This window comes from Melitaea cinxia, chromosome 3, assembly GCF_905220565.1.
Source record: "Melitaea cinxia chromosome 3, ilMelCinx1.1, whole genome shotgun sequence".
In the NCBI taxonomy this organism is placed as follows: Eukaryota; Metazoa; Arthropoda; class Insecta; order Lepidoptera; family Nymphalidae; genus Melitaea; species Melitaea cinxia.
The window spans coordinates 5863891-5889563 of NC_059396.1; the positions used below are offsets into that span (position 1 = coordinate 5863891).

Here is a 25673-nt window from a genome sequence, read left to right on the forward strand (position 1 = left end):
ACATCAGAACTTTTGACCGGGTAGACCGATTTCGACAATTTTTTTTTTAATCGAAAGGTGGTGTGTGTCAATTGGTCCCATTTAAATTTATTTGAGATCTAACAACTACTTTTCGAGTTATATCTAATAATGCGTTTTTACTTGACGCTTTTTTCGTCGACCTACGTTGTATTATACCGCATAACTTTCTACTGTATGTACCGATTTTGATAATTTTTAATTTAACCGAAAGCTGATGTTTATCATGTGGTTGCATATAAATTTTATCGATATCTGATAACTACTTTTTGAGTAATCTTTGATAACGCGTAGTTACTTGACTATTTTTTCGTCGATCTACGTTGTATTACTTCGTCGATGTAATTGAAGTCGGTTTTTTTTCGTTTGCGAGCAAACACAATTATTTTAATAACTTCTGCAGATTTTTTCAACCTTATTATCTTATTATTAAATCTTGTTTTTCAAACATTTGGAAATGTCTTACCCCTCCTGAAAAATGCAGATTTCGTATCAGAGCCAGTTATTGCATGTAAAAATAGTGCATGATATTGACACTTTGTAAAACTAGATAAACTTTTTGATAAATATTTTAAAAAATTAATAGTTGTTTCGATTGGAGTTCGAGCAGTGAGTAATACGAGTAAGTCTACATCTTTATCTATAACAATAGTTGTATTTGTTAAATTGAATTGCTCTATTGCTGTTTCAATTATCAATACATTTACCAATATATTTTCTGATATTTAATGTATAAGTTACACCGACCGAAAAAGCGATATTTTTACTTGTATGACAGCTTTTACATGGTGTACTTATACCTACATATAATGACGATTACAATTCTTTCAACGTTTTGAATCGTTATTTATCCCAAAAACGGTAGCTCTAGGGAAAAATATATAAAGACATTTTTTATAAGTAATTATTCGATCTACAATTTTTGCCTTAGCTATTTTATGATAAAGCTTACTGTTTTGCTGGAAATCGCGAAAAAGCCGTTTTTGTGACCTATGACCTTGAGTATTTTTTTTTCTAGGTATCGGATCGATGAGGACTTTTCACATCATATTCACATTTATAATATTCACATTTATAATAGTGTTTTGAACAATCCTACCAATTTTCAGCCAAGTATGAATTTTTGTATCGTCACCCCTATTTTTGGTCTAATTTGACCGGACTATTAACTTCGATTAATAATAGCAAACAAAAGACAATAGAATCGATGTTTCCGTTAAAAGGGAAATGTTGAAATTTATGAAAGTCGTTGTCGATAGACGTAATTCCTAAATGGTCCCAATGTGTTTTTGTGTCACTTCAAATATTTACAACTCGCGGTCGATTCTACATCATGTAACAATAAAAATGTCCAGTTATTGTTATGTAATTTCTGTACGTATCATAAAGAATATCTCTGGTTTGAGTAAAATCACAGATTAAAATGAAAATGAATGATCTGAATTGTCTGGTATAAAAGTTTTCATCCACTGAGCCGTTTTATCTGGTGGTTTTATAAATAAACAATAATTATAAAATCTATCTCCTAGCTAATCTGTGTTACAAACCAAGTAAAGCAAAAAGTAAAATTTTAATTACATTTATGTCTTACATAGGAAAATTCCTATTATATAAAATTTAATACCATAGAAAAAATATTTGCATTTATTCAGCTGTGAAACACACCCATCTCATACGCCAATAGAATTAACTCGTGACGTTGTTCACAACCAGTTTTCCAAATTAAGGTTCATTTTCGCATACATATTGCATACGTACAACCTGTTCTTGATATCAATCACTACACTTTAACCCTTCTCGTTCAGTCAACACGTAACAGTATAAGTCTGTCTATTATACCGTGTATACGTGTAACATATCCTCGTACTATTTCGTTATACAAATAGTATAGGTTTATTGAAATGACTTTATTAAGAAAAGCATGTTCTGCTTTAATTGTTAATGCAAGAAGATATAGTTCTAATATACAGAACAAAAAGCCCCCGAAAATTTTAATCACGGGTAAGTTAATTTAGGCCATTGGTCGTTGATCTTGTACAGATGTTAAAGAATTGAAAGAATAAATAAAATTCTTTAATATAGTGTTAAAGTAAACCATATGTTAAAACTAAATAAATTATTAGATTTAATTATAAATATTGTATACGTAATATAACACATTTATTTTATAAAAAAGACTATTTCATAAAACTCAATCAAGCGTTTCGTTGGGAAATAAATAAATGTTGGTATTTTTTTTATTTTTTTATTGCGTTAAATATTATGTATTATCTAAATTTCAAATAATAAATATGACATGATGTCGTATAAATATCAGTTATTGGGTACTTTCAAACATTAAATTGGTTTGCTCTAAACATCCTTGAGGATTTAGAGATGTGGTTTCGCAGTAATGATATCGGACCTGTATCGATGTACACATGTAAGACATATTTGTTTTCTTGTACAACGAGTTTTGAAATGCTTGATTAAATAGCTCGATATTATAATGTATCGAGATCGCAAAAGTCAATCCACAAACCATAACTTTTTTTTAGAAAAGTTTAGAAGAGTTAGCACCACGCAACCGTAGGATCTATAGATAATAAAAGTTAAAATTTTATTATGAACTTATTTATACTGTTTTAATTTTATTCAGTCGTTGTAATTTATTTTTAATAGTATAATATTTGAAAGCAAAATAGTTCTACGAACACTTAGATAATTGGTAGAGTGATCTTAACAGCACTATGTTTTGATTAAATATAAAATTACGTGCTCTAGCTGCAAAAATAATACACACAATTGAGAATGCTACTTGAGTATTTATTTATAAATAATAATATACGCATGCTATTTTAGCATTAATTTTGTAACTTGTCCACATGTTTGTTTTTTGCACACTCTTTTTAACACAGTTAAATTGTGTTTTTACTGGGACACTTTTAGTTTTATTTTGTTAGAGTCCTTCCTACATTTTTGATATTGAATTTTAATAATTTCGATCCTTATTTTATTTTTTAATTACTTGTGCAGTAAACTAGGAGTAATTTATCAAAAAACAGCATTCAAAAATAAAGTTTTGGAATGTAGAAAGTGGGTTTTACAGACCGCTGAAAATTGCCAATTTTCAACTCGCATTTGAGATCGAACGATTGGTCTGAGAAAAAAACTAAATAGTGATATTTGTAGATGATTATAATTATAAGTTATTTAATTTCTGTAAACAAACCATTTATTAAAATTAATAGTTTTCGAGTTTTAGGTAAAAAACTGAAATAAAGCAGATTTTTTTGCTTTTTGTAACGATTTTTTCAATCACGTCACGAAATTTTGTCCGCAAACGTCAGATTCGGATTCAATACCCCAAAATACGTATAGAATTAAAGAAATCAGAACTACGCCAAAATTTTCCCACTAGCGGTCCTTTAGAGTACAAATTGACTGTATTATTTTAAATTTCCGTAAGCGAAGAGCGCAATCGGAACCTTGTAACAAATAAGACCGTTAAGAAATAGACATCGAAAAATTTATATTTATTATTAGTATTATTATTTATATAAAATTTGATTTATTTTTTGACATTGGTACATTGAGTTAGTAGATAGTTTTCTTTTATTTATATACCTACACTTTTATCATGGTATTTGTCACACTACCGTTTTTCTCTAAGTAAAATAAATTTTCCAAAAAATTCGTGTCTATGCATTGAAATTTATTTTGCCACGTATTTAGGTAAACTTGAGAGTATTTGCATACCTCATCAAAGGAAATCAAACAATAACACGCAAAAAAGATTAGAGCAGAATTGCGTAATACACGGGTCTTTCCACCTTAAACATTTAAATAAACGTACGTCAAATGTGTTAAACTAGCTCAAATAGTAGATATTGTTGTTAGTTATACTGTTTGTTAACTCAATGTTTAAATATACCACTAAAATTTATAACATTAAACACAAATAACCGTATTGTCATAATAACAATTTCTATATTATTTAACTTCATTGGTAAGTACTCTATAAGAATTAAAATTGTTATTAAATGTGACCAAATAAATACTTATATAAAGGAATATATTCCTTTGAGTTTGTATATTTGTATAGTACCTTTTTTTATAGCAGTAGTAATATGTATTGTTTTATAAAGAGATTTTTGACACTTCATAATAGTCACATATAAAAGAAATATTTAATTTTAATTTTATGTATAGGAATTGGTAAATAGCTTTAAATGTCATTTCTTTGTTTTTTCGGGTAGGTTAAGGGTTTTTATAATTAATTTTGTGTCATATTGTATAAAGAAAAATTGTATGATAAAATCTTCGTTTTTTCAGAGCAACACATGGTATAATTTTCCAATTCCAATTTAAGTAATCAACTAATGTCTTATACTTATTTATTCATTTATTTATTTACACAGAAAATAACAATTTTACAATTATAGCAAATCACAAGTTTACAGTTTTTAACCGACTTCCAAAAAAGGAGGAGGTTCTCAATTCGACTGTATTTTTTTTTTTTTTTTTTTTTTTTTTTTTTTTTTTTTTTTTATGTATGTTACATCAGAACTTTTGACCGGGTAGACCGATTTCGACAAATTTTGTTTTAATCGAAAGGTGGTGTGTGCCAATTGGTCCCATTTAAATTTATTTGAGATCTAACAACTACTTTTCGAGTTATATCTAATAATGCGTTTTTACTTGACGCTTTTTTCGTCGACCTACGTTGTATTATACCGCATAACTTTCTACTGGATGTACCGATTTTGATAATCCTTTTTTTGTTGGAAAGGGGATATCCCTAGTTTGGTACCGTGATAAGGAAACCAGGATCTGATGATGGAATCCCAGAGAAATCGAGGGAAACTCTCGAAAATCCGTAATAACTTTTTATTGGGTGTACCGACTTTGATAATTTTTAATTTAATCGAAAGCTGATGTTTATCATGTGGTCACATATAAATTTTATCGAGATCTGATTACTACTTTTTGAGTAATCTTTGATAACGCGTAGTTGCTTGACTATTTTTTCGTCGATCTACGTTGTATTACTTGTCGATGTAATTGAAGTCGGTTTTTTTTTTTCGTTTGCGAGCAAACACAATTATATTATACAGGTTCTTTATTAATTTACATTAACAGTTAAAGTAACTAGTAGTACTATACACTCAATACGATATTAAGAAATAACTAATAGTTTACCGAAAATCAAACCTCGTCAATGAGTGAGTGAAATACCTGTATTACAGGTCATCAGGCTCGCACTACCACGGATCACTTAGCATACTGGTCGGCTGATCGCACTGTGACATAAGAGTAAATATCAATTTAAGGCTCCTTAAAAAAAGAAATAGTATGTGTACTTACGTGGGTGTATGTACGTATACGTGTGTATATGTGTGCGTGTGCGTTCGCGTGCGTGAACGCGCACGCGCGCGTTTGTGTGTGTGTGTGTGTGTGAGAGAGATGTGTTTGATTGGATATGTGCTTAGATGTTAAATTACATCCTCAGGACTTTCACTAAAATCAGTGTATTTCATTTAATTTAATTACGATTTTGACTATATATTCCATAAGTTTACCACTACTAGCAATTTAATATTTTATTATAATTATTGCTATATTGTATGGTACCGATTAATCTCCTTCGTGTCTTCTTCATTCTACGTGACATTGACGAAATCGTCTGTGCTAATTTGGCACTGTTGGAAGCCATTAATCTAAATGAGTAAATATATTATATGGTAGATATAAGTAATATAATAAAAAGTTAAAGAGTATAATAACATGAATGCTTTAGCTGCGTGAACTATATCTTATCTAATCATACATCTCATCTTACATCGTTGCTGTACGAGTTCATCTTTAACTCATATCGTTTAAACATCAATTTTTAACCGACTTCCAAAAAAGGAGGAGGTTCTCAATTCGACTGTATTTTTTTTATGTATGTTACATCAGAACTTTGGACCGTGTGGATCGATTTCGACAATTTTTTTTAATCGAAAGGTCGTGTGTGCCAATTGGTCCCATTTAAATTTATTTGAGATCTAACAACTACTTTTCGAGTTATATCTAATAATGCGTTTTTACTTGACGCTTTTTTCGTCTACCTACGTTGTATTATACCGCATAACTTTCTACTGGATGTACCGATTTTGATAATTCGATAATCGATTTTTGTACCATGATAACGAAACCACGATTTGATGATGGGATCCCAGAGAAATCGAGGGAAAATCTCGAAAATCCGCATAACTTTTTACTGGGTGTACCGATTTTGATAATTTTTAACTTAATCAAAAGTTGATGTTTATCATGTGGTCACATTTAAATTTTATCGAGATCTGATAACTACTTTTTGAGTAATCTTTGATAACGCGTAGTTACGTGACTATTTTTTCGTCGATCTACGTTGTATTACTTGTCGATGTAATTGAAGTCGGTTTTTTTTCATTTGTCTGCAAACACAATTATTGCAAGATAAATATAGTCTCAATATCTGTAGCATTACCCCACAGTAACAGGCCGTAAGACATAACACTATGGAAACAGCTAAAATATATAAAACGTGCAGTAGCAACGTCGGTCAGTTGTCGTACTTTTCTAACTGCGAATGCTGAGTCAGGAGCTGAGTCTACCATTCAAGGATGACAAATGGGAATTCCACTCAAGTTTTAAGTCCAAATGTATCCCTAAGAAAACTGAAAAAAAATTACAATTAATAGCAAGTTAGGATAGCTTTTAGGTTAGCGTTTAGGTTAGCTTATTAAAAATAATTTTTGGAGCCTCAAATATTGTCATTTAGTGACCTCTAATTTAAATACAAAAGTTATACATATATAATGGGTATAGTATACTAAATTATGGGTAGCTACTTAAAACTTTTTACATAAGTCCGCTCATTGCTAAAATATAAGGAAAATCGTTGAAAAGACCTTTTAATTTTAAGTTCTAAGATGTACCGTTGTTCATAACGTTGTTTCTAATTTATTTTTTATTTTTAGGAGGACTAGGACAATTAGGGGTCGAGTGTGCAAAATATTTACGAGCAAAATATGGAAAAGAAAATGTTATATTGTCTGACATTATCAAACCATCAAACGAGATTTTCAAAGATGGACCATACATTTTTGCGGATATTTTAGATTTTAAAGGTCTTCAGAAGATCGTGGTAGATCACAGAGTAGATTGGCTTATACACTTCTCTGCACTTCTTAGTGCCATCGGTGAACAAAACGTACCACTAGCAGTGAGAGTAAATATAGAAGGAATGCATAATGTTATTGAACTTGCCAAACAATACGGACTCCGTATCTTCGTACCAAGTACTATCGGCGCATTTGGACCTGATTCACCAAGAAATCCAACCCCAAACATTACTATACAAAGACCGAGAACTATTTATGGTGTTTCTAAAGTGCACGCGGAGTTGCTAGGCGAATATTACTTCCACAAGTTTGGATTGGACTTTCGTTGTTTAAGATTTCCTGGTGTTATTTCAAGTGACCCTCCAGGTGGTGGCACTACAGGTGTGTTTATTCAAATAATTTATCGGTAGATACTTTTATTAAAAACTTATAATACTGTTATGATCGTAAATTTATTCATAAAAGCTAATTTTTTAGTTTTTATTTTTTATTATTATATTGTTAGATGTTTATTTCTTTTTTACGCAATTATGACCTTGTAGCTTTGATCGAAACTTTATACTGGCTGTGATGATTGCGTAGGGATCGGCTTAAATTATAAATAATAATAGGCTTTATATAATTAAGTACTAAAAGACGGCCGCTCTGGTGTAATGGTGTGTGGGCCGTGTTGGCGGCGAATAAACACCGACCGTCGCGGGTCCGATTCCCGCTCGGAGTGGATATTTGTGTATATACAAATATTTATTTCCAGTCTGGCTGTTAGTCCTTGTGGGTCTCCACACCGTGCCTCGGAGAGCATGTTAAGCTGTCGGTCCCGGTTGTTATCATGTACACCTGATAGCGATCGTTACTCATAGTAGGGAATATATCCGCCAACCCGAATTGGAGCAACGTGGTGCCTTAAGCTCTGATCCTATGGGAAAAGAGGCCTATGTCCAGCAGTGGGATATTACAGGCTGAAGCGTAGGTACTAATTCATACAGAATCGGGATATGCACAGTTAAAACAGCGGGGAATAGTAATAAATTAATGAAAATTATCTTTTCAGATTATGCTATTGCAATTTTCCACGAAGTGTTGAGAAAAGGCCATTACGAATGTTATCTAAAACCTGATACCAGGCTGCCGATGATGCACGTAAAGGATGCCCTACGCGCACTTTCAGAATTCTTAGAAGCACCAAATGACTTACTACACAGAAGGGTATACAACGTCACATCAATGAGCTTTACTCCTGAAGAATTAGCTGACAAGATGATAAAACACATTCCAGACTTCACCATCACGTATAAACCTGATAGTCGGCAGGATATTGGTATGCCACTTTTTTAATAATTCAAAACAAACTATTTACAGAATTCAATTATGAGAATTAGTGAATTTTTCGTAACAAAGCATCAAGCTATCAATATATCGCCTTCTGATAAATCTACAAAAACAAAAAGAAAAATAACATAAATGGTCTACTCCATTTATTTCTTCTACACCTTCCCTTAGATACGCTTCGATTACGTTAAATTATTAGAAGTTGTCATACTAGTGTTTCAATTTTTTTTTATATATTTGTTTAATAACAAATATTATATGTATATATATAATATTTGTATAATAAAACCTTTATTCCGAATTTTCACACCCATGACTCATTTCATATTCATTATTTATTCATTTATAATTATGCTTCAACTACTAAGTTTATCATAATTTTTGTCTTACTTGAGTTTATTTCAAGACCTTTCGTCTTTTATCTACAAAAGTTTGTACCATAATTTCGAGTAAGTACTCTTGGGTTTTTCTCCAATATATTCAGGTCATCAGAAAATGTCGGATGGGTTAACGTGAAACATTTCTTAATTCCTAATCCAATTTCCTAAATATTTCCTCCAGTACGATAAAATATGTTGTAGGTTGTATGTTGTAGGTACCTACATTTACTTAGTACTTAAATTTTATTAGCTGAGTTAATAATTTCCGATTCCGATGGAATTAATATAGTACTCTATTAGGCACTTACTTTAAATTTAACTATTTGTAATGTGTTATAAAAGATATCGCAGTTATCTAAACTACATTTCTCTCTATCCCCGAGTTATTTTTAGAATCTACCTAGTACATGTAAGCTTTTGTAAAAGCTACCCCATTACTACTTATGATTGCGACCTATGAAAATCAGGCCGACCGACGAAATAAATATAAAAAGTAAATATAAAATTGATCTTTCGTCTTAGTCACATTTTTATATTTTTATTAAAATAATAGGTAAATCTTTGAACTTGGTTTTATTAAAAACTAGCGACCCGCTCCGGCTTCGCACGGGTATAAAATATAATTATAGCCTATGTCATTCACTGAAAAAATGATTAAAATCGATCCAGTAGTTTTGATTTATTCATTACTGCTCGTGGCCCGCACGCGTTAACTTAAGAGTAAAAGCCGGCCGGAACCGCCGCAAACGCTACGTACCGCGATTTTTAAATCTGTAATATCTTTGAAAATATTAATTTAAATCATATGCTGTAAAGGGCCATATAGATCTATATTAAATAAAAAACATATTTAAGGTATTTAATTGGATAAGGATTAATGCTGTATTGGTTAAAATCGCTTCGAAAATTAGCCATTATTTGTCGTAAAAAGTAAATGACAAAAAAAATGTTATTGTGAGATATCCATAAGAGATAGGTATATACCATCGCGGAGTTTTCTGTAGACCTTTTCAATGTGTACAATACTTAGTACATTATTTTGATAAATCTCGTAAGGTTCAGCCTGCGTTTGCAATTTAAGTGAAAAAATAATAATTATTTACGACAAAACATTAGAAAACTCAAATATAACAGTATTTCTCCACTATTTAATGGATGTTATTATACATATAAACCTTCCTCTTGAATCAATCTATCTATTAAAATGAACCGCATCAAAATGCGTTGCCTAGTTTTAAAGATTTAAGCGTACATACATGTGCAGGGACAGAGAAAGCGACTTTGTTTTATACTATGTAGTGATATACTACGGATACGGTAAAAAAATAGACTATCATGTTTTTAAGGTGTAATACTAGTTCGTAATTTACTAATTTAGACTTTTATTTTTAAAGCTGATTCCTGGCCACAAGAATTTGATGATAGCGAAGCAAGACGAGACTGGAACTGGAAACCTAACGTCGATTTAGAAAATTTAGTATCACTAATGGTGAAGGAAGTGAAAGAAAAAATAGTTGCTAATGGCTTTTAATAAAATTCTATAATGTGTGTTAGTGTATTTACTAAAATTAAACTTAAAAATACTATTTAAAATAATGAATATAATTTAATTAATGAATTTTAAAAATACTATTAAAATTGTTCATAAACAATTTTATTTACGCAACATGTAGTTGTAAAATATGACAAAACGTAATAGTAGTACCTATCAAATACTTAGAAATAATACAGATTACCGTGAGAATTTCAAGTATCCGATTAGTCAAACATAATTTCTATTATTTCTTGCCCCTAATACCTACCTAAATAAGTTTATAGCATAGCCTTTCGGATATCATGGGTCTAGTACATCCAGTATCTTGAAAACAAACAAAATTTGCAAGTACTGTTTTTTTATATAAAATTTTTATTGTGTCTTTTCGACTATATTATACATTTTTTATTTTTAAATTTTTACCAATGTATAAGATACGAGGGCGCGTTTTTATATTCGCGGAATAGGGAGTTTTGAGTAAAAATAAAAACACAAAATTATTTTTCCTTTCCAATATATTCACCTGTAAGACAATGATTTTTTCAGAGCTTTCAAGTAACTTATTTGTCTTTATCCTAAAAATATGACGAAACCGGTTCCTTAACCTCATCATCAATGGAAATTTTCTTACCACGCATTTTTTTTTTCATTTTTGTAAAGAGATAATAATCACTCAGGGCCAAATCTGGACTGTAGGGTGCGTAGCTCACTGATGATACCATTTCATTTTCATCAAGCATTACGAGTCAAAGTTTTGGCGAGTATTTTGGATTTTGTATTAATCTGCGGCGTTTACTACCTACGGCTCAAAACATCTACCAGCTTGAGGTAGAAAACCTCAAGCGGGTAGATGTCCTCGAATTTTATCTAATATTGAATGACATCCATATGCCAGTCGGGTTTCCTGCGTGACAGCGTCAGCCACTAGAGCCTCGTACTTTGGCTAACAGGATGTGCTACGCGCAAGTGAGGTAGACATTTGGGACGGCAAAGATGTTAGTTCCATACCCCTCACAGCCCAAAAGTTTAGTTATTACAACAAGAACAAAGGTTAGTTATTAAAAATCTAAATAAATAAGACAAAGTCGTATAACATTAATTTTTATTTAAGCATTTTTACATATGTAGACAATTTGTAGTATTTATAAATGAAATAGGTAAATAATTATGCTATCAATGCAAGAAAATATGACATAATTAGACTTTGAAAGTATTTTTTATGCCACTCATGTTTTCTTACATTTACGCATTTGACTTATTAAGACGTTTAATAAACAGTAACTCAAAGATATACACAGATCCTCTTTAATATCAACGCAACTAATGTGATGTTTAATAAACATATTTGTGAAAATAAAAGCTATACATTGATACAATCCACATGATAGTAAAAATAAATAAACTAGAGCACTTGTACAAGACCGTTCCGTGACATTGCCTTAACATCCGTCGTCATTTTAATAAGAAAAATGGCGCAAAAAGCCGACAGTTTTATACATTAAAAACACTTATAATAAAATTGGAGTAAATTTATACCATCAATATAATATAATAATACCGCGCAATCTATGTTATTCGACTCATTATTTGAAAATGACGTATATTTTCGATCATAATTTAGACATATCAATTGAAACAGTTTGAAGTTGTACTAGCAACTTTAACAGTGCACCATGAGAAAACGGTGGCGTGTAGATAGCAAATTTTTTGAACCTTATATTCATGTAGATGTGCATAATATTCACAATCAGTCTTCACTACACGTTACTATTATTTTTATTTATCTTATAGCGACAATGGACGTAACTTTAATTAAGTCTATTATCCCATCACCTCTACCATGAAACCATCTTTAACCCGATGTCAACATCTGCATGACAAAAAGAATTTAAAATTTCAAAATAATATGAGGCTAAAAATCTAGGAAAAAAAATATTATTATAAACTATCTGCTGTTACTAGTTGTGATAATTCTACCCATCTAAAAGCTTTTATTTACGTGATATCTATATTAAAACGTGTTATTTAAAATTATATAAAATAAAATCATAGATTCCATTATTTGCATAAATAACTTTCTTATATATATGTAACGTAAATAATTGCTGACTTTAAAAACTGTCAAACCAAATAATGAATTCTAGGAAAAGTTAATGTCACTTTTTTATATATTTTTAAATCAGATCACAAACCTCGTCGGAAATATCGAAATATTAATATTTTTTGACTATTTTCACTTATCTAATGTCTGTTGGTTTTAGGTAATGTAGCAATGGTAATAGTACTTCAATCTGGGTATCAGTAAAATAAATGCAACTATGGGGATTCCTGATTATAACTTTATATACATTATAAAATAATCTTACATAATAAACCTATATTAGTGACTATGTTAAATTCAATATTTCTGAGCCTAAGCAGCGTTTTAGGCAAGTTTACATCAAATTTCCAGCACTCACCGTATAAATTTGTATCACTGTAATTTACATATCACATAAAATAACAATATTACAAAATCAAATATATAAAAACTTACATAAATAAAATCAATTTAATAAAACAAAAAACTCAAAAATTTTGCAACATGAAACTCACTTCTACACCAAAGTTACAACAAAAACAATTAGAAAAAAAATGTGTGTCAGCTTTGACACGCGACCTGAGTTTACTCCCTTAAGAATGATGAGTGATTTAAAAAATATATATTTATATCTTGCTAGAAAAATACGTGGCGCGGTAAAACGTTACTCTCAAGGCAGGTCTCCGCTATATTGTTTCACACGATTTCACTTCCTATACCACGGGCCTTATATCGTTTCTTAAGGGGTAAACTTCAAAAAGATATTGTCGTAAACGACCGTAGCATTTGCCAGTAGCCAGCCAGGCTACATGTTCATACAGCTGCGTACTACACACAAAGGTTGTGATTAAATAATGGCTTTGTCGTATTCATGAAATTGTATGACAAATTTACAAAATACTTCAGTAACGTCAAAATTAGCCTTTTATATTTAAATGTTTGCACAAGTAATAATCTTAAGGCACTTTACTTGTTGGAAAATTTTCATAAAGGCTTATGGCACATATAAAACGTTATACACAAAAATTATGGTAACTATAATATATTACGTCAGTATTGTGCTGTTTAACATACATAATATCTGGTTAAATTAAATTTAAAAACAAATGCATTACTGTAAAAGGTAAATAAACATTTTGATGTTTTGATCATTGTTATAAATTTTTTTATACGAATTTTCGTGTTCACATACATATTTTTAATAATTGAACATTAAATAAAAATAATATTATTATTATTCAATTGAAAAAAAACTAGGCTTAACCAATAATTACAAAAATATACAATTTAAAAAATTTCAAATATCACCAAACTAAACTATGTCACAAATTGTGATTCACAATGAACCGCCTGACGAATAAGCAGATATCGTTAAAAATTACAATTATTACGTATGGCATAAAACATATTAAAATAGTTCTTAAGTACATCGGATTAAGCAAGTAAATAAGAAAAATGGAATAACATAATAATATAATGCTATGATATAACCATGTATACTGTAATAACTTAAAGAAACATTTCGTTTTACATATCGTCACAAGCTACATCCTCCTCTTTCGTTCAACTTTTCTTACTCCACTAATATCATACTATCAAGTTACCGATCCAACAATTAGGGCCGGTTTCACCGGTTGTGGACAAAATTTATCGTACAAATAAGTTACGATTAGACTTTAACAGCAGTAGGAAGAATAGGCCATTAGGACATGTTTCTTCTTAATTCCAGTTTTTAGTTCATATTTTTGAATAAAAAAATTGCATGAATGTAGTGGAATTCGCTGATATATAAGATTAATATATCAAAAACTTTATTTGTTAGATACAGTCATCCGTCAAACCGTTATCCACAACCAGTCAAATGAGCCTTTAATCTTTAACAAATTCCTAATAAATGACAAATATTATTACAAAGTCCTCTTTCTACCTTTCCATATTGTCATGGTAAGCACACAAACTCGCCCTGCTAAGTTCCTATTACCGTTAGTCATAACGTCGACTTTGAACCACGCATCGTATTTGATATTATAAGAATATACTATTGACTACAGTCAAATTAAAACAGTGGCAAGATTTAATTTTTTTTTTTTTTTTGGCCGATTCAGTTTTAATTCGCGATCACGGAGTTATAAGAATCCTTGAATAATAAACAATTACTACTTCTTTGTTTCAATTTTAATTCTTGTTTAATGACTGTAACATATATAAACACGCACAAATTTTAAATAAGTTAAATAATTTTAGTTTTGCACATTTAGCATTGTATATAAATTTAGATTCTTATTTACCCAGATTCTTAATTTTTTTTTTATATCTACAGTTAGTCTTAGAAAATATTTAGTTTTTTTATTAACATTATGTGATAAAAAACGCGCCAAAACAAAACTAACGTCTAATTTTGTAAATCCGTGTTCGTTGTACACGCAATTTTTTTTTTTAAAATTAAAATTGCCTTTAAAAATTATTAAATTTACATAAAGGTTGAAATATATGTATTTAGTAAAAAAAAAAAAAAATACTTTTAGAAGAAAAATATAAATACATCAAGTTCAAACATAGAACATTTTGTGATCTTATTTTTAATTATTAAATGCCAATTGTAAATAAGCCTACGTAATTAACATTTATGTAATCGTTGAATATTGCACATTATATTATGGCCGTTGACAATAATTGACATAGAACACATAACTTTCGCGATCACCACAAGTCACACTACACACATACATTAAATTCCATTCAAATTTATTTTTTATGTGTCCAAAATAATGTTCAATCAAAATATTGGATTACTCAAATATCAAAATTTAAATTTAAAATTTTGCGTAGTTAACATAATATGTATATAATTATGATAACATAACATATACATAATTATGATAACTAAAAATAGTTTTGTATTTTTATTACCTACGGACTCTTCACAAGCTAAATATACATAACCGGTTATCTAATGCGAGACCAAAATCTGATTATTAGTTGGTAAGCAACTGAATAAGATTAATACTTAAAAATTGTAAGAAAAAAAAACCTATAAAACGCGCAACTTCAATTAAATCCTGACGCAATAACAACTCTGACAATAATATACCGGTTATCCCTAAACTTAATAAAAGATGGTTGGCTTTTTAATTGATAATCTGTTTATAAAAAGAAAAATGGTTAAAGACAATAATAGTTATCGTCAAATTAAAAGATATTCCAAGGTCAAGAAGTAATAGGTCATGTTTTATAAACAAAAATTGTTTAAATCTCAATCGATGTTTGCAAAAATATCGGTTTTAATATTTTATAACAATTCAATTTTTGTTTATTCCGCTTTCATGTGGAGTTGTTGCTCTCTGTGCATATTTAGTTCTTTCAATCGTTGCCTTAGCTGTGCCTTCTTCAGATTTGTCATTAATTGTGTCGACTGATACAGCCACGAACCCTGAAAATAGTTTTAAAAGTTTTCGAAATAACAATTTATTTTCATTGTCACTTAATGCAGGCGAGGACAAATGCTAACAAAACGTTATATGTGTTTTAAGAAATATAAACTTAAATTTCCATACTGCTGACTGACATTTTAATATATTTTTTTTCATTTTTGTCATATTTAAGATATTTTTTTATACAAAGAACTACTTTGACCAGCTCGTTGGCGTAGTTTGTAGTGGCTCTGCTTTCTGCTCCGGCCATTGTGGGTTCGATTCCCATCTGAGTTTGGGTGTTAAAATTTTTATTTATTTACATACGTATTATGTGTAGGTAAATTTATCAAGAAAAAAAAATAATTTTAACAGTCGGCTGTTACATATTTTTAAATTATTACTGAGTATGCTATTATTTAGATAATAATATTAATAAAAATAATAATAGTCTTTATTGCACACCATTAAAAGATGCAAACAAAAGTAGTCAAGTAGAGGAAGATGTACAAAGGCGGTCTTATCGCTAAACAGCGATTTCTTCCAGACAACCTTTGGGTATAGGACAGGGCATAGAGAAGCGGTTAGCAAGTGTACAAATAATTGTTATAGATTAGCTAATATATATAGATAAATAAAAATGAATCGCCGAAATGTATAAACACACATAAATTCCGAATAAAAAATACAGTGGTACGGATTTCGCCGGATCATTTTGTTTCTTATAAAATTTGACATAAAATACATTTGATTACTGAATAAACAGACAACATTAAATTACATCATAACTATCTTAACACGCCTAAAATATCTATAATGGATTGTGTAGTTTACCATATCAGCCAAACAGGCTTAAAGACTTAGAAAACGAATTAAGGTCAATCAATAGCGAATAAAATTTATTTGTACGAGTATAATATAAATATTTACTTAATGTTAACTTTAATTACTGTAAGAAACTAAAAATTGTATATCCCTAAAACAGTCTGTTGATGCAGTTTAATATCCTTTTATTATTTTAAGTCTGTATATTCTTCTGTTTATTAAATTTATTTTTCGCAGGGGCGTAAAATAAACATAATTATGATAAGAGAAAGACTCAGTAGTTAAACTTGGAATGATTTTTTATTATTTATTTTAAAATAGTGATAGTGAACCTACAAGCGTGACATCTCGCTAACAAGGGCTTAGAAAGTAAACTAACCTATAGGTAAGGGATAAGTATATAATTATATAAATATAATATATAAGTGTAGGTGTGGGCATCTAAAATGATTGTGAGTGTATGTATACAAACAAAAAAAAATCCGTCAGCGTCTGACCAAGTCCTAGCTTTCCTAGGCAGTCACAGGATTGTCGATTTGTAGTTCGAATAATAAATCGCCTGTTGTATTATAACGCATGATGTTGAAAAAAGGTATGGGTATTTAGAGCCCGTGGATGTTAATTTAAAAAAAAAATAGTGATATTAGATGGTTATTTCGAAGAAACAGTTCAAAAATAAGTCTATTAATGAAAGTAATATTTTGATCTAAACAAATATGCACTGTTATAATAAACATTAAAAAAATGTTATAAATCAAGCATTTTGTACAAAATATTTAAGTAAAACATATTTAACTAACAAACTGTGTGTTACATATTATGTGTAACCTACCTTATTTACTATTTTACATGATAGGTATTTACTTTATTACCGCTTGGACTTTGAAATTAATTAAATTTTACGACAAAACAAAAACAACTATTTGATGCAATTAAAATAAATATTTAAATTATATTTGTCTATCTGAACATTATATAACATTAATTTCGAGTTGCTATTAATTTGATCTCGCAGTCCGCAAAAACTAAACCGGTTAGTCACATTGTTTTGTTTTAATTTAATTATGCTGTTGTAAAATTAAATACAAGCGAGGGTTAGTAAATTAAACTACACATACCACATACAATTTCATTAGTTTTTCTGTTAGTCAAATACACAGTTGTAAATCTACCTTGCGCCTAAACCTTTGAGTGATTTTTTTAGTATGTAGGTTAGAAATAAAATGTATAGAATAGCATGTGCGGCTTAATTTAATAACGCTTCAGCCTCTAATATCCCACTACTGGGCATAGGCCTCTTTCCCCATGTAGGAGAAGGATCAGAGCTTAATCCACCACGCTGCTCCAATGCGGGTTGGCGGATATATTCCCTACTATGAGTAACGATCGCTATCAGGTGTACATGATAACAACTGGGATCGACGACTTAACGTGCTCTCCGAGGCACGGTGGGGAGACCCACAAGGACTGCACAAACACCCAGACCACGGCAAACACCTGTATGGCTAATACAAATATACACATAGTATATGTATTTACGAATAAAAATAACTAAATGATACAAGTATTGACCTTGAACGTAAAAGGTATCATTTAATTATCAGGTTTATTGTAAACATTCAATTGGGGTCATACAGCATGGCGCCTTCAGTATAGCGTTTAATAAGACCATACTGAATGACCTCAGTAGGGTAAAATTCTGTAACGGGGACCCTGAAAGACATTAAAAAAAACGTATATGTACATGAACGGTGACTGACCGATCGATAGAGATAGTACAACAGGCAATTGATGTGACCACTGAACCAACCCGACATCTAAATATTATTTTCAATATAATTATTTGCTTAAATTGATAGTATGAAAGAGTTTATTTATTCTCATCAAGTATAATTTAATAAAAGAATTTAAAAAAAGAACAATAACATTTTTCTTTAAATTGGTATTATTCTTTAACTGAATGCTAAATTTATAAATTGGTATTATTCTTATCATTCATTTATAATAAAAAATCATTAATTGAAACAGTTTAAATCGAATGCATAGATAACATAGAATCATCTGACTATAGCGTGGCAATAATACGAAACTGATTATCACTTACCACCATTATCATGCAGTTTAATAATATCGGTATACAGAAGACTACAGATATGAATAAGCCCTTGCTGTCGAAGTATTGCTGCCTTGAAAATAGATTCCAGTTTCGCGCGGCCACTTCGTTTATGCTCTCCGAAAAGTATACTAGAAGCACTGTAAAAATATATAAAAATCGGTATTAATTTTTTAAGTTACAGATACATCTTTTTAACATTACATATACAGTTAAACGCACACTAGGGAATACACATGTACTAATTATAAGGTTTCACCTTCTCCGTTTGTACATTTGTAATACCTATTAATCAAATACCTACTATAATGAAATTCTTCGTGTGAGTCATTACGCAATGTCTAAGGCCTAACTGAACTGAAATATCGTTTTATATAGAAAGTCAAAGCATAATATACAGCCTCCATGCTCTATTTCGGTTTGACAGATAGTTTCCTACCTATCCCACCCGAGCCTGCAAAATTTGATATTTGTAATAAATAAAAAAAAACTATTCGATAGATTTCAATAGCTCAATTCACCTACGTTGTCCTTTTAAATTGCTCACCTTAAATTATTTAACTAAAAATCAATAGTCGTTGAAAAAAAAACATTTATTAATATTTAAAAAAGTCCATATCTTTTGATGTATCTGCTCAAGTTACATTTATAATTGCTCAAGTACAGTTTAGAACAGCTCCACTTTACTTAATTTTGAAATAAATATAAATAGTTTGAACAAATTCAACGTTTATATAATAGACAGGTAAGCTCTGTGCATGCGCACAGACAGCGGCTTTTAAGTGCTGCCCAAGTATATAGGAAAACCATAAAGACCAGAAACAATAATTTTGTAATAGAATCAAGTGCGGGAGAAGAACCCTTAGCCGTCAATGATGATCTCTACATTTTTAGTAACCGCTACACCAAATTGTCGTCAAACTCAAAATTCATTTACAATTTTTAAATTTGAATACTTAAAATATTTTACGATTCCATTGTTTCTAAATTCAACGTTTGTTTTGAGTAAATAATTATCGTAAAATTACTCGATTATTGAAGAAGGTTATTAAGACGAATAGGTCAACGTGACGAAGGTCATTTATGTGTGTTTGTAATCGATAAACTCAATAACTGGATCGATTTTAAAAATTATTTCACCAGTAGAATGCTCCATTTTTACTGAGTGACACAGACTATATTTTAACGGGAGAAAACGGAACCGTCAAAAGCGTATAATTGATTACGGAACCATGCGCGAATCATACGCCCGGTACTGGGGTACCAAGGGCGGGAAACTGGTATTTCCATATAATTATGCTTACAATATTTTAACTACTTAATTACAATTTTAGTTTAAGTTATTTAAGTGTAATAGTAGTATATATTACGTAAAGTACGCGCGTTACATCACAATTTTTAGATTAAAGTAATATATCCTCATACAAATGTTCAGTTAAATGTATCATTATAATAATCTAAACTAGACGTCCCTTTATTATTTTGCATTTTCTTTATCGAAAGGTTTTCTGAAACAGATGTCTTTTAGTGATAAGACCCCTACACTATTTTTGTGAACTTTTTTTTGTTGTGTAAAATGTATTTAACTATTCAACTGGCGCAATATTCAATGCCCCAGCAAACTGAAGTGGGTTCGATTCCCGCCCTGAGTCTTAAAGTAATATACCTATATTTATTATTTGTATGTGCACTCACTACAAAAAAAAACATCTATGCTAGGCGGCAGTTATCTACAACACAGGCATTAAGTTACCCAACTTAATTATTAAAGTTGATGGTGTGTGTATGATAAACATGGTTTTTATTTATTGTATAATTTGCTTAATTCAAACGTTTCAAAATAATATATAATATTTCAATTATAGGACCATAATGCATCATTTTACCTTTCCTTGTTACTCAATGACTTCATTATAATAAACCTACACAAAATTTACTAAATTAATAAATTCAAATTCGGAACAGTCATAACAATGATAATAAGTGATAAGAATGTCTAAGCTGACCAAAATAAAACCTTGGTGTTGAGATAAATAAAATATGTATTAACAAAACCAGTATAAGCCACTTGAACTGATTTTAATCATTAACATGATTTCAAGTGTATATGAATATACATATTATACACTTATCAATTCAATTAAATATTAAAATAATCAAACAATCTATATATAAAAATTTTGTGTTACGATGTATGTGGGCGATAAACTCCGAAACTATTGAACCAATTTTTATCAAATTTTGTAAGCATCTGTAATTTGATCCAACTTGGGAGATAGAGTAGTTTTTTCTCAATTGGACCCAATAGATGGCGCTGCTATCGGTATGTAAGCAATCAAATTTGGTAGCTATTTTCCGGGTAGGACAACGTCTGCCGGGTCTGCTATATTTTTATATATTTTAGCAAAAAATATTTTTTTTTTGGACTGATACTACTCAAAGCTATACTCACCTTATTTTATTAAGTGAATAACATAGAATTGAATTTAATTACCTTTCAAAAAAATATGTTTGTTGAGAACGGTTTGGGTCATAAAACATAATACTACAATACAATGACAAACTAAAGTATCAAGAAATAAAAACTTACATTTTAATATAATAAATGATTTGAATTAATTTTAGTACTGACTACAAGTCTTAAAGTGTTTATGGAAAATTAGTTCATTTATATTATTATTACTTAAAATCAATTGAATACCACTAATTGCCTAGCAAACTTATGAGACAATTCCAGAATTAATTAAATTTAAATACATAGTTGAAAACCAATTTTAAGCTGAATACATATATATGCATTCTTCCAACGGTTGCTTATCATTAAAAACAATGATATAGGAATTATTAAGCAGTTGTGGTAACAAAGGTCAAGAGCACAATACCTAGTAGTTAGCATAAGCTGTATTATTTATAAACAGCAATTTTAAGAATTTTTAATTTTAAATGTAACATAACATTTTAAAACTTTAATAATAAAAAAAATGCTTCACACTCAACGGCCCCCACTAGGATTTTCTGCTGTGTCCGGGGGTCGAGAAAAACACACACAATACACTAGTACAAACACCCAGACCATGACAAACATTTATATAGCCAATACAAATGTCTGTCGTGAGCGAGGATCGAACCCGCAACCGCCAGCATAACATCCAGTGCTGTGACCCCTGTGCCAATGTTTCAATCTATAATATAAAAATGAGTCGCTGAATGTGTTGCTAAGCGCAAAACTCGAGAACGGTTGGACCGATTTCGCTAATTCTTTTTTTAAAATATTCCTTGAAGTACGAGGATGGTTCTTACGGAGAGAAAAATTCTAAAAAAAAAAAAATTTAATTTCCTGAAAAAGTCTAAAAACAAAACTTTTCTATACTCCCATACAAAAGATTTGTGATAATACTTAAAAGTCAATTTGAACTTTAATACCATACGATAAAGTTTGTGTTAGGCGATACGAAGTTCGCCGGGTCAGCTAGTAGTAAATAAAACTAAGAAAATATTCCAAATTAAAGTAGGAACCCTATTAGGATCCCGAGGATCCTGGGACCTGGAAACACCGATAAAAACTCAGACTATGAAAAACATCTATAACAACAACTGTACTGACACATCATCTTACTGTTATAATTCTTTATATTAACTATTTTTTTTATATGTTCTTTTACAATCTCCATTTTTTGTTTTTAAACAATTGGTTGTGACTATCTTTATTAGAAGACAACTTAAATCTGTAATAATATAAAATCATAGTTTCTTCCTGATGTTTGATGTTATTAATTAAAAACAATCTTATAATATTTGTGTATAAAATATTTTTGTTAAAAACATAGATTGATGTAAATCTTGATTATAAAATAATTACAAAATTTTATATAATATTACAATCTATGTAATATAATTGTGTTTGCTCGCAAACGAAAAAAAACCGACTTCAATTACATAGACAAGTAATACAACGTAGATCGACGAAAAAATAGTCAAGTAACTACGCGTCATCAAAGATTACTCAAAAAGTAGTTATCAGATCTCGATAAAATTTATATGCAACCACATGATAAACATCAGCTTTCGGTTAAATTAAAAATTATCAAAATCGGTACATACAGTAGAAAGTTATGGGGTATAATACAACGTAGGTCGACGAAAAAAGCGTCAAGTAAAAACGCATTATTAGATTTAACTCGAAAAGTAGTTGTTAGATCTCAAAAAAATTTAAATGGGACCAAATGACACACACCATCTTTCGATTAAAAGAAAATTTGTCGAAATCACTCCATCCAGTCAAAAGTTCTGAAGTAACATACATAAAAGAAAAAAAAAAAAGAAAAAAAATTACAGTCGAATTGAGAACCTCCTCCTTTTTTGGAAGTCGGTTAACAAAATGAAACTGCTTAATAATCAATAATTAAAACAATAAAATAAAAAATTATTTATACTCACGTAATGTTATGAAAAGTATTATTTGAAAATTGCTATAATTCCTTGTTGAGAAGCAGGTAAAAGTGACCAGGACATGGAAAGATAGTAAAGCTATAAGCCAGGGGTCTTTCCATTCAATCTAAAAATAATTAAGAGCGATAAAATAATTTCCACCCCACAAGATAGAATTTGGTAATTATGTACAAAATCGGCCTCTAATTTATGGGGCTGGGGGGGAGAGGGGGTGAAGGGTATGTTGATCTGGCAGTAGAAATAGTTTTTACATATATTTGTTCGAAAATAACGTGTGAAAATCATGGAACGGAACATGAGTGCACTTCCCGCGGCACCGAAGTTAGGTAGAGTCAGAAATAACAAAAATTTAACTTCCCATAAATTAGAGGCCGGTTATGTACATAATAGCCCAGAATTTAAGATACTTTAAAATAATTTAATGACAAAATATGTTTAATATCTATATATATACAAATAAGTAAAATTTGTGTTCATATTTATAATATTAAAATAACTGCTTCTTACTCCATTAATATGTATGTATACATGGTACATATACCAAAACAACATTTTTTTATAATTTCTGTCTGTCTGTCTGTTTGTTCCGGCTAATCTCTGAAACAGCTGGACTGATTTTGACAGATATTTCACTGCTGATGGCTGATGTAATAAGGAGTAACTTAGGCTACTTATATTTTAATTTATTTTTTATTTTCATAGCTGCAAACTGAATAATAACTATTTCATTAAATTCCACACAAACAAAGTCACGGGCACACTACGGGTAACTAATAAAATCTTTACTTACAAAACAAGAACTATATGATAAAAATAGGGTTGATTACTGAAATTAATTTACTTATGTTAATATATTTTTTGCCTATATTAACTAACACAAATGTTTTTATATGAAATTTAAATTAAATTAGACGGTGAGAAAGATACTCAAATCACATAGGGCATAACAATATTTAAAATTTACATGTAGTAAATTGATAAAGTTATCACTTCGTATCACTAAGTATCGTTAAAATTGAAAGTATTTTGAAGGTTAACGGCACAAAAACCTTCATTTTTTTTTAATTATTTTTGTTGGTTACTAAAGAGCACAATTTATAGCTACTCTAGGTTTTCTTGTTTTAAATTAATCAACATAATAATGTGTTTTTGGCCTTAATGTCTTTCGTTTCGTACCTACGCATACTTTTTTCGAAAATTCATGTCGAAAAATAACAATATATGCCGCATCATGGGATGAAATTAAATACTTACACTCTTAATGTATGAAACGAAATCTGATATTTCATTTACTTCGATGAACCCTTCCATTTTTTGTTCAGTAGATGTACTACACGTATACGGTAATTATATTCTGTTCATTAACACAACACCAATTAAAATACAATTACAGTACTTGTAGGAGAGTTAAGCAGAAATAAATTTGACACAACAATAAATGATAACATACGATCAGTGTTGCAAAAGTGTAAAATAAAAAATCGGTATATTTGGCTCCGAAAAATCGGTAGAAATCGGTAGAATCTTACTCGGAGTAAAACAAAAGTATTTTAAGTCAATAATACGTTCATTTATTTAAATTTGTTCCGTTAAATTAAATCAAATTCTTTATTTGCATGAATACAGTTAATACATGAGGTGTTATTAGTTGCAATGTCTCATATAATCTACCTTAAACGGCCTGCAAATTTTTGTTCCATTTATAATTATAATTAATTTACATTACAGAAAGAAAGTACTCAAAAGCAATACGTTTTATCACTAAGAAACATTAATTATAGAAGTAGTCCATACAGGAGACAAAAAGAAGTAATTTATTTATTTTATTTATTTATTTTGTTAACAAAACCAACAGCCTTATTTACTGAACATATCACTCCTCTCAATCACACACTCACTCTACAATCTTATAGTAACCTAATAACAGGTTTTCCTTAATTATCTGAGCATGTAATGTTAACATGCCCTTTGATATATGCGAGCAGAACTCTATTACCTATATGACGTGTTAGTACAATTTGTTTTAACACACCGCGGATTTGAACGGTCATATTCGACGTGGTGGGAAGAATTTCGGGAAGTCTCCGTACATTGATTTTGTGTTACCGTTTTCTTTTAGTGTTACCGTATTAAGAATATTATTTTACCTTTTTTTTAGAAAATTATTTTACATTAGTTGAAAATTCAAAAATTCGGTAGATAGCACTGCTAAATCGGTATATCGGTAGACAAGGGCCAAAATCGGTAGATCTACCGATAAATCGGTAGCTTTTGCAACGCTGCATACGATAGAGAAATTCTCTATGCTCCATGCATACGACCAGAGTATATAATGGTATAGCAGATAATAAATTGCAACGTTAAAATAAAAATTATACTGTGAAACTAAAAAACAGTATATTGTA

At 29.9% G+C, this 25673-nt stretch overlaps 2 protein-coding genes across 2 annotated transcripts; one reads left to right on the plus strand and one right to left on the minus strand.

Moving 5' to 3' along the window:
* The first annotated feature begins 1841 nt into the window (after nucleotides 1-1841).
* LOC123669115 (L-threonine 3-dehydrogenase, mitochondrial) lies at nucleotides 1842-10405 on the plus strand. The gene is made up of 4 exons (XM_045602749.1): nucleotides 1842-2019; nucleotides 7005-7529; nucleotides 8200-8466; nucleotides 10252-10405. The coding sequence occupies exons 1-4, from the start codon at nucleotides 1920-1922 to the stop codon at nucleotides 10386-10388; spliced, it is 1029 nt and encodes a 342-aa protein (XP_045458705.1). The 5' UTR covers nucleotides 1842-1919; the 3' UTR covers nucleotides 10389-10405.
* A 5191-nt stretch (nucleotides 10406-15596) lies between these two features.
* Nucleotides 15597-24725, minus strand: LOC123669116 (transmembrane protein 18). Its single transcript, XM_045602750.1, has 4 exons — nucleotides 24523-24725; nucleotides 23257-23374; nucleotides 18811-18959; nucleotides 15597-15901 (listed from the first exon to the last, which is right to left on the minus strand). Exons 1-4 carry the CDS (start codon nucleotides 24577-24579, stop codon nucleotides 15782-15784), a joined length of 444 nt encoding a protein of 147 aa, XP_045458706.1. The 5' UTR covers nucleotides 24580-24725; the 3' UTR covers nucleotides 15597-15781.
* Between the last annotated feature and the right edge of the window lie 948 nt (nucleotides 24726-25673).

Coding starts and splice junctions, on each gene's coding strand:
- LOC123669115 (XM_045602749.1), top strand. CDS start 1,920: ATGACTTTATTAAGAAAAGCATGTTCTGCTTTAATTGTTAATGCAAGA. Junction 7,530..8,199: donor TCCAGGTGGTGGCACTACAG/GTGTGTTTATTC, acceptor TTATCTTTTCAG/ATTATGCTATTGCAATTTTC. Junction 8,467..10,251: donor TGATAGTCGGCAGGATATTG/GTATGCCACTTT, acceptor TTATTTTTAAAG/CTGATTCCTGGCCACAAGAA.
- LOC123669116 (XM_045602750.1), bottom strand. CDS start 24,579: ATGGAAGGGTTCATCGAAGTAAATGAAATATCAGATTTCGTTTCATAC. Junction 23,375..24,522: donor TCGTTTCATACATTAAGAGT/GTAAGTATTTAA, acceptor AATTATTTTTAG/ATTGAATGGAAAGACCCCTG. Junction 15,902..18,810: donor TAAACTGCATGATAATGGTG/GTAAGTGATAAT, acceptor AACTATTTTCAG/GGTTCGTGGCTGTATCAGTC.